General features: G+C 37.8%; 1 protein-coding gene across 4 annotated transcripts in view; it reads left to right on the plus strand.

The window, feature by feature from the left end:
- The window catches only part of INTU (inturned planar cell polarity protein), a 107,977-nt gene that overhangs the window by 78,049 nt on the left and 17,164 nt on the right, over nucleotides 1-12,764 (plus strand). For 3 of the 4 annotated variants that reach the window (XM_074950837.1, XM_074950836.1, XM_074950839.1), the window contains exons 9-11: nucleotides 8,696-8,749; nucleotides 10,397-10,459; nucleotides 12,048-12,269. In XM_074950837.1, the coding sequence (XP_074806938.1) occupies nucleotides 8,696-8,749; nucleotides 10,397-10,459; nucleotides 12,048-12,269 (339 nt within the window). The remainder of the gene's footprint in view (nucleotides 1-8,695; nucleotides 8,750-10,396; nucleotides 10,460-12,047; nucleotides 12,270-12,764) is intronic. The other variant, XM_074950838.1, reaches the window with a different exon arrangement.

A 12,764-nucleotide genomic window follows, 5' to 3' on the forward strand; every position in this document is an offset into this window, starting at 1 on the left:
TGGAAATCTATCTATGTCCCCATTGAGTTAAATCTGCTCCTTGTAGCATAAATTTGCAGTGTATGGTTTCTACTCCAAGCAAGAAGGTATAGGTGATAGCATGTATCAGCAGACAAAGAACCAATGTCACCCTGTCCATAGAGCCAGTCATGCTACCACAGGACTAGAGGGAGATCCGGACAATGTGCAAGGAGCTAGCAGACTGCATATAATGCCCCAGCATCTGTGGGGTTGGTGACAAGATTTCCCTTGAATCACTGGGTTCTACATAGTTAAGAGGCACAGCCACTGCATTTTCCCTGCCAGCACTAATCCCAGCCTCTCTCCCTGAAGAGATATGTCATGTCCTGTCCCCCTTCAGCCTGCTGCACTTTTTTCTCATATTTTGTACCTTTTCTTAGATTCTGTTATGCAAAGGAGAGATTCCAATTGTAAGAAGAAAAAATCCAATATTGTATAGATGAACTACAAATATCTACCAAATTCAGAGCCTGAATAATGAATATCTAGATATGTAAAGTAGGAAATGTTTATTTTTAAATATGTAACGCTTTTGTATCCAATCAAATAGGTGTGCTGTAATGGCAATACATGCGTATATTCTGCGGGCTATAGCCTCTTTCCTTTGCGCTCCTTCACACACTACTATCTATGAACTAAAGTATTAAAAACAATTAATACAATTTAATACAAACTAAAACATTTGCTTTACAGAAGAGACTGTCTCCACTTTAGTTTAAAATGTCTTGTTTCACTGATTTTTGTGTATGTAATATTTACTAAATCTTCAGTCAAATAACTTGCATCTCCAAAATAAAGCCAGTTTAGACTGTATATCCTTAAAATATGAAGAAACTCATTATACAGAAATACATAATCAAACACTTTAAAAGATTCTTATTACATGACCAAAAGCAGGCTATTTTGGAGCAGTTATCACATCGTGAATGCAAGTGAGAAGAAGCAGATCTTTTTCGTGTTTCAGTACATTGCCACCTACAGGAACACTTCTTGTATTGAACATGGTCTAAAATGATCCTACGTTGTGGTCTAAAATGATCCTGTGTCATAAAGACATTCCTGCTCTACACAAGTCATTAACCCCTAACTTCTGATAAGGATGCTTACAGCCCACCTGTGCTGTAGGGGATTTTATGGCTTGGTGGATGAAGTAATACGGATTCTCTTTTAGTATAATGATGCCAAATGATAGAGATACTTTTAGCAATAAATTTAGTCTTGTTTAAACCTGTGAAAATTGCATACTATACCATATAACCTCTTAAAGCATCTCAGTTCCTATATGTCATCTATAACATTGCTAGCCTATAAAGCAGTATCCCTGAGAGCAGGGAAACTCATTAATTTTTAAAAGCACTTCATCTAATTTAGTATTTTAACCTTTTATCTGACATGTTAAACTGAACAAATGTCTATTTAATTGAACAATGAGGGCTGCAGGAGTACTGTACCAGACATGTAGCTTTACTAACACACTCATGCATTCAATGGCTTTATTCTTGATCATGCTGAGCATTATTATTGCTATGACTTTTAATTGTTTTGATTTTGAAAATCCTACTCAGTTTAAAAAAAATTGTAATCCAGTCTGATGTCAGATCAATGGAATTATAGTATTAAACCCCTTGATTATGGCTTCCAGGATGTCTTATTCAACAATTATTTCCACTATCTACCATATATATTATAAGCATTTCTAAAATAACCTAGATTAAAGGAGAATCTGATTAGTTGACAGGCTTTGGACCATGGAATTAATTCAGCAGTAGACACATGTCAGGAACCATTAAGCATATTATTTTACCACTTAGCCATAGGCTTATGAAAACAAAGGAAAAAGTAGTAGGGAAAATTTGAATGAGATATATCCTTATTATTTTTAATATACCACTTTCTTGTTTATGTGCAGTGGAACTTATGCCAAAATTTAAAGGCAGCTTTTTGTTGGAGTCAGGGGATCAGTGTACAAATGAGGCTGAGAGCTGCCAGTCTTTTATCCCCATCCACCAGGACACATGCTTAAGTTCCCTGGTTGAGAAGGAAGAGAGGAGTTGTCAGTCCCTACCTGGGTCAAGAAGCAGATCCACAAGTCACTGCCTGGGACATAGACTAAAGAGGCTGATCTTAAGGTGTATCTTGTAGCTTGTGCTGTTCATAAGATTTAGTACCATACAAAATTCTGATTAAAAAGCTGTCACTGCAAAAAATCAGTATACTTCGTATAAAATGAAGTCAAACTTAGTTAACTGATAGATCTCAAAGTAATTGTAAATAGAGAGTCATCATACTGTGGGGCATTTCTGATGGGATCCTACAGGAATCTGTTCTTGAACAAATGCAATATCAAAATCTTTATCAGTTATCCGTAAGGAAATAAAAAATCTTTACTGGTAGTTTGCCAGTGCTACTAACATTGGTAGAGTTAATTAGGACATATCTGTTCTACAGAGTGATCTTTCTAGATCACATGATCTAGGCTCATTGGAACAACATGTGCTTTAATACAGCTAACTGCAAGGTTGTTCATCCAGGAACCAAGAATGCAGGTCACACGTATAGGATGGGGACTGTATTTTGGAAATCAGAGACATAGGGGTCATGATGAATAACCAGCCAAATATGCACTACCTGTACGATGCAGTGGCTAACAAATAAAAATGTGATCCGTGGATGGATAAGCAGGGGAATATGAAGTAGAAATAGGGAGATATTATTACCACTATATACTGCATTTGTTCATAATAATCCCTTCTGGCCTTAAAATTTATTATGACTTGAACTTACCTATTAGAACTGCTCTTATAGATCAGATGTGTACCAGCCGCACGTACACAATCTTATGTGAACTTGGAGTGGGGGGTTTCAGTTTATACAACTGGACACTAATTTCCAAAAATGTTGTTAGGGAAATGAATTGAAGGCTTAAATGTGAATATTTACTGTGGTTCTAGGATGAAGCTCTAAAAACACTGAATCCCTGTAGGATCCTAAACATTGTAGCTGCCCACAAGAAATCAGCAGCTTGCACTGAATCAGACTGACAAAACAGAGCCTTTGTAATGGAGAATGAAGGGTGCTTGCTACCTTGGAAAATGGCATGTTGACTTCAAAAGATCAAGATTGTTGTTTTTGGTCTTTATTGCGTGAATTCAATAAAACTCCTGTTCTGATGTTTACAACAGGGCATATTTCTAGCCCACTCATCCTCTTTTAGCACCTATTTAAAAATTCTTAACTTTTACAAGCAAACCTTGAAGGTTTTGTTTTGGTAGGAAGAATGTCAAGACCCAGGGAGTCAAAAATATGGCCACATAAGCAGCTGGCTATTAAATAAATTAAATGTTTTTTTAAAAGACAGACACAATTTTTAAGTAAAATAACTCGAATTTGGAGCAGTCTTTTTACAGCTAGTAGAAAAATTATCTCTGTTCAATTTCCAGTTGAAAAAAATCTTGAAATAACCTTCATCAATGTGCACATTTTACTGGACTTGGTATGCTGTAATAATTTTTACATTGTATTTTGATTTAAGAAGTGTCTGATACCATGAGCCAAGCACAGCTGTAAGGCTTAGTGGACCTATTTGATTTTTTCCCCCTTTTTTTGTTCATTTCACTTCACATAATATATACAGGGTTATCTTTTGAAGTGTGTATATATACAGGTCATGAAAAATTTATCTGACACGTTCTACACCAAGAACTATACGTGTTAACCAGAATGAAAAATACATGTGCTGCTGCACACCTTTGCCCTCTACCCCACTTCCGAAAGCCATGCCCCTGTAATTTAAAGGGAAAGAATAGTTATATGCTGGACAGTGTAGTATATTCAGGTCTAGCACATGGTCAATCAGTGACCTAATACACATTTTGAAAGGTAATTTATTGAATCTCTTTTGTTTTTATAATCTTTCCTTTCCGGGCTTCACACCACTTTTTCTTTCTTTTCTGTAATAAATAATGGTTATTTGCAGTGTTGTTGTAGCCCTGTTGGTCCCAGGATATTGGAGAGACAAGGTGGGTGAGGTAATGTCTTTTTATTGAACTAGCTTCTGTTGGTGAAAGACACAATCATTCAAGCTTACACAAAGCTCTTGTTCAGGTCTGGGAAAGGCACTCAAATGTGTCACAAGAGTGGAACCGATACAATACAAGGGTGGAACCAATAAGGTGTTAACACATGTTGCAAGATGAAAACCACGTGTAATATGGTGGTCTTTGTCTTATCATTTTTGGTACAGAGTTCATTCAAAAGTGTAGTGATTGTTCTGTTTCACCCACATAGTTGTTGTTGGGGCATTTAGTGCACCGGATGAGGTGCACCCCATGTTGTGATAGGCATATGTAGGACCCATGGATCTTGAAGGGCACGTTGGGGCGCGTATTGATCATTGTAGCACTGAAGATATGTCTGCAGGTTTTGCATCTGTTGTTCTGGTAGGGGCTGGAGCCTCTTTGAGTTGATGTGTCTTGGTCTGTGGGCAGCTTGCTTCTGACAGTGAGCTTAGAGAGGTTGGGGGGTTGTTTGAAGACCAGAAAAGGGGGTTCAGGAAAGACTTCTTGCAAGATGTGGTCTCTACTGAGTATGGGTTGAAACTGTTTAACGATACATATGGGTTCCAGTATGAGTGGTAGGTGACAATGAGGGGTGTATGGTCTTAGGGGTTTTTTTCCCCCCTTTTTTGAAGCAGGGTCTCTCATAGTATTTGGGTGACCCATTGCATATGCCAGGGTGGCCAAACTGTGGCTTGTGAGCCACATGCAGCTCTTTTACCGTTAAAGTGCGGCTTGCGAAGCCCCCTAAACCTCCCCCCCATTCTCCACTTACCAGATTGATGGGAGGGAAGAGAGCTTGTGACCTCTGCCATGCAGCAGGGTGGTCGGGTAGGGGCTTCTGCTCAGTGGGGAGCACAGGCCTTGGAGCTTCTGCCCAGCGTGGAGTGGGGGGATCTCAGGGCTTCAGCTCTGTGGGGCACACCTGCTGGGGATCGGGGCTTCAGCAGGAGCAGGTATGAAACCCCAAGCCCTGTCAGGCGCCTCCCACAGGGCTGAAGCCAGAGTCCTGGCAAGTGTGCCCGAGCTCTCAAACTTCTGAAGATTGTTGTATGCAGCTCGGAGGGTCAGTAAATTTGGCCACTCCTGGCATATGCAATCTCCGTCTTCAGTGGAGTGTCTTTGTTTGGTGAAGGTAACTTTAAGTGTGTTAAGGTGTGTAACGCAGATTTTCTCCTCAGAGGATGTTCTGTGATGTCTGAGTGCCTGTCTGTAGATAACAGATTTCTTGATGTGTTTGGGGTGGTTACTAGATCTGTGAATGAAGTGATCCATAACTATATAGGTGTTAACTGCCCACTTCACATTGAATAGTTACTCCTTATCTGTTCCACTCACTATTTAGCTGTGTCACTCTGAGTACATTTACCAGACCTGAAGAACAACTCTGTGAAGCGTGAAAGCTTGTCTCTTTCATTTACAGAAGTTTAGTCAATAAGGCTGTGTTTACAACTTGCACTTTTGTCAATAAAATACACCCTGACTGACATAACGGTGTGGATTGCGCCATGTCAGTGGGAGACACTTTCCCACTGACATAGCTGTTGCTGCTCGTTGTAGGTGGTTTAATTATGCTGACGAGAGAGCTCTCTCCCATCTGCATAGAGCAGCTAGACAGGAGACCTTATAGACCACAGCTGCATCAGTGCAGATTTGCTGCTGTAAGGTTTCGAGTGTAGACGTAGCCTAAAAAATACTACCTCACCCACTTTGTCTCTCTAATAAACAAAGATGTATTTTTTCTGCTGTTTTCAGGGCCTGTTTACTCTTTTTTCTTTCTCTTCACTGTGTTCTCTGCATCCCCTTATATCTTATCTCCTTCTTCTCCCCAAAAATCTCTCTTCCTTTCTTCTTTCCTCATGTCTCCCATCAGTCTCTCTCTCTCCCATCCTCATAACCCAAACACACACCTGCATCAACTCTCTCAACCACCCCCTTAGAAATACATAAGGGTTGGAAATGTATCAGACATCTAAAACTCAGAGGACTAAACCTACTAGTTAAGACTGATAAAAGAGTAGGGAGATCCACCATCCAGGAGCAACATTTAAGTAAAAAGCCAATCTCCACCACTTTCCAGTTGCTGGAATTCCTACCTAAGACTCCATGGGTTCTGAAAGGGAGACGTCTCTGTTTGCCTCCTCCCTCCCACCCAAGAGCCTTCTGGCTGCAGCCAAGGTGGGATGTTTCTGCTAGTCCTGACTGCTGCAGTTGTGGGGGGCATTTCTATTACTTTTCTCTTGGCTCCTGGAAGGAGTGTCTCCAGTATTCAACCTCTCCCGCAGCCTCTCTACTTGTTCCTTCCCCACTCTGAACTCTAGGGTACAGATGTGGGGACCTGCATGAAAACCGCCTAAACTTATTCTTTCCAGCTTAGGTTAAAGGCTTCCACCACCAAAGTGTTACACAAAGAACAGGGGAAGTGCCCACTTGGAAATGTCTCCCCTCCAAAATCCCCCCAAGTACTACACCCCCTTTTCTGGGGAAGGCTTGATAAAAATCCTCACCAATTTGCATAGGTGAACACAGACCCAAACCCTTGGATCTTAAGAACAATGAAAAGCAATCAGGTTCTTAAAAGAAGAATTTTAATTAAAGAAAAAGTAAAAGAATCACCTCTGTAAAATCAGGATGGTAAATATCTTGCAGGGTAATCAGATTCAAAACATAGAGAATCCTTCTAGGCAAAACCTTAAGTTACAAAAAGATACAAATCAGGAATATACATTCCATTCAGCACAACTTATTTTATCAGCCATTTAAACAGAATCTAACGCATATCTACCTAGATTGCTTACTGACTTTTTACAGGAGTTCTGACCTGCATTCCTGCTCTGGTCCCAGCAAAAGCATCACACAGACAGAGAGAACCCTTTGTCCCCCCCCCCCCCCTTTGAAAATATCTTGTCTCCTCATTAGTCATTTTGGTCAGGTGCCAGCGAGGTTATCTTAGCTTCTTAACCCTTTACAGGTGAAAGGGTTTTGCCTCTGGCCAGGAGGGATTTAAAGGTGTTTACCCTTCCCTTTATATTTATGACAGTACTCCTCCACTGTGAAAAGCTCAGTGCCAGCCTCTGTAGCAATAGAATGAAATTTACCTGACCTGATTCTTCCCAATTTCACTGCTACCGGTTGGGTTCCCATTATCAGTAGTGAAAACTGGCAATATACTGGTCAGTTTTCTTTCTCCTGCAACTTGTGAAACCTCTGACTAGCAGCAGACATATTGTGTAGTTCTCTGTCTGAAAATTAAGGAAGACAGCAGTACTTACATTCAGTTCATATTTGGAAAGTTATCTTTGCAACTGTAAGGGCTAGAAATTTGAGTTTGTTGGGGTTTTATTTTGTTTTGTTTTGTTTTTTAAACAAAAGCTTGGATTCTGCAGAAATGAAGGCGCTTACCTGGGAAAGCTTTCTACTTACCACAGACTTTTCAAGCACTGTATATATAGCTGTGGTTTTTTTATTCTCATGTTAATCTCTAATTCTGACATCTGTCCCCCTGAAGAAAATATATGAAAGGCATTTCTGTGAGTTTGACACTCTTGGGGAAGTGAAATATGAACTTTCTATGTGACTCTGTTCTGGAGAGAGAGAGCCAAGAAAGTAGCAGGAAAATCTTTCAAAAGTATATAAGGACATTTTTAAACCCCCATGCTTCTGAAATTCTTTGTGCCCACATTTTTCAGAAAAGTGATACTGTGTAACAAGTTGAAATTTCTGGGGGATTGGTTTTGGTGAAGTTGGGAGTGGGTTAAAAATTGGGTTTATATTTGGAAGCTAGTTTCAACCTTAATTAGGGAAGGACTGGCAATCCTCCTTAATAATAAAAATAAGAATATCAGTTCTGTGTGGGATAGATGTATAATTTAGTTCTAAACCAAGGGAGAAGTTGAGAGGCATGATTATTTGTTGACTGACAACAGCATGGTTAACATTTCTATAAATCTGAAAAATTTACTTTATCTCAGTAAGAGGTAGCTTGTTTACAGAGCCCAAAAGGGGTGCCATGGCCTTTTAAAAATTCTTTTCATTAAGTAGCATATTTGTCATGAACCTGGGTGGCTGCTATTATGTTCTTTAACTAAAAGTATTTTTAGTAAAACTTACATTAATCAACAGCTCCTGAAGCTAAAAAATATGCAAGCTTATTGCTGTTTGAGTAGAACAAAGGTAAAGTGTGAGAAAGTTTTGGAAACTTCCATAGAGACAAAAAGTAAATCCAAAGTGAAAAAGATTTTTCTAATAACTCAGTTGGATACTAAAGCTTTGCCAGCTTTCAGGGGAGCCTCCTGCCTTCAAGTTTTATTCCATGAAGAAAGTAAGATTGACATCTCCTTTATATAAAACAGTGGGTTCAGGAGACAGACAAACAGAGTGAGGGAAATATGCAGAAATTGGAAAAGATTTTTCTTTAATCTTTTGGAGAATTCAGATGTTCGTGATGTTTGATATTATTAATGCAAAAAGTATGTACAATTTTTTACCATTTCCCTATAAAGTAACGAATAATGACTCTTAATCTTGTGAGGCTACTAGTACTATGTCATATATGTTATTGTAATTGTCAGTATATTTTTTGGAAAAATATGTTCGTATCCACCATTTCAATATTTCAGATGGAAATTGACACAGCACTGAGTGATTTGGAGGCAGCTGATTTTGCAGAGCTGGTAAGGAGCATGTTTTTATAGGGCAGGCGCTTTGTGCTGTTCACATTCAGTAGTTTGAAGAAATCTTGGATCAAAGCCCGTAAGTTTTCTTAACCAACTGAAAGTCAAAGCAAGCTATGTCACAATGGTGTTATTTTTTCTTGATTTGTAGTAAAAGTTTAAAGAACTTTCCTTTTTTCATGAATTTCTTTTTGCAGTTACACCAGTAATTATAGGGACACTGAGTGGAAACTAGATCTGATATAATTGCAAGCTTGACTGATGCTTAGCTCAGCTAAAAAGCCACTCTTTGCTGTAACAGGGATATTTTCTTTTTCAATTAATAGTAAAAATCACCTTTTTCTCTTTCTTTCAAGTAGTTATGGATAGTCCTTAAAATTGCTGTACAGCATTAAGAACAAAACTCACCAATCATAAGAAAGCAACTAAAAGTCTCAGTAACAGAAAGTCTAGAAGGCTATGTGGTGCAATATAAGACATTGTTCTTACCACATTTGTGTTAACACTTAATGATGTAAGCCTAATACTTGTTAGAGAATGATGATATATCATTGGCATAAAATTGTGTGTACAGAACTGGCTGCTTTTCTCTACACAGTACAATTATACACATTCACAGTTTTCAATAAGTTTTATCTTGGAACAAACTTGAAAGAAGCAAGTCATTCAAGCATCATTTTTTGTATATTTCCTTTACTACATATCAAATGGTGAGAGGTAAATATGTTTATACTTTTGAAAGTTTTCTCCTCAGTATGAAAGTCCCTCTTTAAATTCTTGCTTCAGAAGAAACTTTTTTAAAAATGAAGTCATAACTGGATCTGTTATGCGCACATGCAAAGAAAATATTATTGAATATATATAATACTGAACATTTTGGGGTTTATGTCTTTTTTTTTTAACTAATAAAATGTCCGGGACTATAAATACAAGGCAGATGGATGTCTATAGTCTCACTTCTTGTTAAACTTTACTGTTTGTGTCTAATAGGAACCAAGCCATTTGTTTCTTAAATAAAATCATTTCCTAGTGATTATTGAAAATTATATTTATAAATACTGTTTTATTGAGCAGAGCTATATGTATCCACTACATTTAAAATTAAAGCTGCCCAGCTGAGATCTGTGTTGTGATTGTGAGAGCATTTGTCAATTAAATTAAAAGGTGAATGGAACGAGTTAATGTTGGGTAACGTATTTCCGGGTACTGTGAAAAAGGACTGGTATGTCTTCCTAGATTTGCTATATGAGGTCCCTCTGGTGGCAAGAGCTATGCAACAGCTAGCTGGCTGTTATGACCTGTGAAACTTAGAGAACCCTATAAAAAAGCCATCTGCTTTACAGATAGATTAGAACTGAGTAGGAAATCTGAGTACCTATTATGCTGTGCTGGAAATAACTATAAAAATGACTCTGCAGTGACTTGAAAACCAACAATAAAGTCTAAGTGTCATATTTTATTTAGCTGTTTGTTCTAACTTCACCTCTCTGATGCTCAGCTGCTAATAAATTAATATTTAAAGAAGGCACTCTGAAAAATTGAAGTATTAAATAACACTGACTGTTATTTATTAAAATTAGTTTCACTTGCCTTCACTCAGTCATGTAACAATCAGGAGTTATAAATGTACTATATTTTTGTTTGCAGTCTGAAGATTACTATGACATGAGACGGTTGTATATGATTCTGGGATCTTGTCTCTTCTATAAGGTGAGACCGTTTGAGTACAGCATGGAGTTTTGAAAAATGCACCAAGCAGAAACATAAGCCAAGCATGAATTGACACTTGCCTGAGCTTGACAAATATGAACAATGTGTGGTCATTTTGTCTGTTTAACAGACATAATTGAACTCAAAGAATAGAACAAAACCATTTACTTCACAGATGCAAATAAAATATTTAAAGTCTTAAAACAATTCTTACTGTATGATCTGTAGCACTAAAATATCTTTATGAAACCAGTAACAACAACAATCTTGCAAAATGTGGTGTGTGAAGAGATGAATGAAGAGGTACAGGAGTCAGTGATGAATTACCACATTAATTGATAAGAGAATTACTGTGTGGTATTCTGATACCATTGTTCTTTGCCCATCCCTGTCACTAACTGAAGGCCTCTGGTTGTAACTGTTATCCAGATTAAGACTTGAGAAACTGAATCAATAACTTTCTTTCAGCTTGGCCTCTGGTATTTGTAAACATGTTAGTTATTGAGCATTGTCAGTATATTCAGAACCATACAAAACAAAAAGTAAATTACAACTCCTACTCTACAGAGCTTATGTTCTAAGGTCTCAGTCATCCAATCCTTACTTATGCAGGCAGTCCCATGGATTAAGTCTACTTGCATGACTAAAGTACAAGGCTAAGTCCTGTCTACACTGAGACTGGTGTAACAGTGCAATACCAGCAAAATGCTAGCAATAATGGAAACTCTAGTGCAGACCATCCATTGGCATTTTTACCATCATGTCATCCAGACCTGCTCTAGAAAAACTCATGCAGCTGGTCTCCTGTGTGCGTGTTTTTTAATGTAATGTGGAAAATCAAAAGAGGTACAGAAAGGGCAGTGTTAGCAGAAGACTTCGCCTGCCAACAAATCTCAATTCTGTTTTGGGTGAAAAGCTAGTGACCATTCAAACACCAGTCCAATCTCATGAGGTGATAGGCACCTAGGAGTTGAGATATTCAGTACCTTGCAGGAAATGCTCAGTAGCTAGCAGAATAAAGCCTTCAGACGGCAATACTTTTAAGCTGTTGTTCTAAAGGGAAATATAGCAGGACTTAATTAATACTATGTAATTTTTATGATGTACAGTTATGAGGGTCATATTTTAAATCCTTGTTTTGGTATATTCAGTTCTTGTCCTTGTCTGGGAAACACATTAATTTCAGTCAAAGAGCTAGTGTTTTTTGGTAGTTACACAGGGGACTGGGAATTAAAACTCTTTGGTTCATTACTGATTCTGCAACTAGGTGTTTGGCAAGCCACTTCACTTCTGTATGCCTCAGTTTTACACCTCTGTAAAACTGGAATAATAATTTACAGGAGTGTTGCTTATTTGTTGGTTTGTTCTTGTTTTATCATAGCACCTAAAAACCCCAGTCATGGACCAGGATCCCATTGTGCTAGGTACTATACACACACAATATAAAAAGATAGTCCCCACTGCCTGCCCCAAAGAGCTCATGATTTTAATATGTAAAACACTGAGATCTTTAGATTAAAAGACACTATATAGTGAAAAGTATTGTTATTTTTATTGAGTGTGCATTCTTTTTTGTGATTTAATTAAGGGTTATTTGATTGGCAATCACTTACCAAAGGAGGATCTTATTGATATAGCTTTATATAGTCGACAATATTGCCTGTTACCCTTGGCAGCAGAACAGAGGATTGGTCAGTTAGTGATATGGCGAGAAGTATTTCCACACCATCACCTCCAACCAAGTGAAGCTTCAGGTGTTACAGGATACAGGGAGCCTGAAGCAAGATACTTTTTACTAATAGTTGGTTTGGTAAGTTACAATTTCCAGAGCACCCATGGTTTGATTGTCTGTTCTGCTGTTGCCTTTACATTGTAAAATGTTATTACATATTTCCAGTACTAAGCATACACTGATTTCATCATTTAAAAAACATCCTTATTGCAGCTGTGAATTGGTGTAGAATTTTTCAGCTGGGGAATACAATTATTATTAATATTCATAAAGCTTATAAAATTAAGCATAAATAAAATTGTCATGGTTTTGATGCTCTTTTGTTCACTTAAGTTGAAATATTTACTTTTATAATCTGATGTTTTTCAGATACTTCATCCATTTTGAGCGGAAATTATTTTAAAAATAACCAGCAAATAACTATTTAAGAGGCAGTTTCTCATATGCACAGTAACTTAATTTTCATAACTTATGATTAAATAAACATTCATTTGCATGAGGATTGTAATAGGGGGGGAAAAAAAGCCCTAAGGAATGATTTTGACATAAAGTGGCTCTTGTTGGAGGGCAGGG

This window comes from Natator depressus, chromosome 4, assembly GCF_965152275.1.
Source record: "Natator depressus isolate rNatDep1 chromosome 4, rNatDep2.hap1, whole genome shotgun sequence".
NCBI classification, from domain to species: domain Eukaryota; kingdom Metazoa; phylum Chordata; order Testudines; family Cheloniidae; genus Natator; species Natator depressus.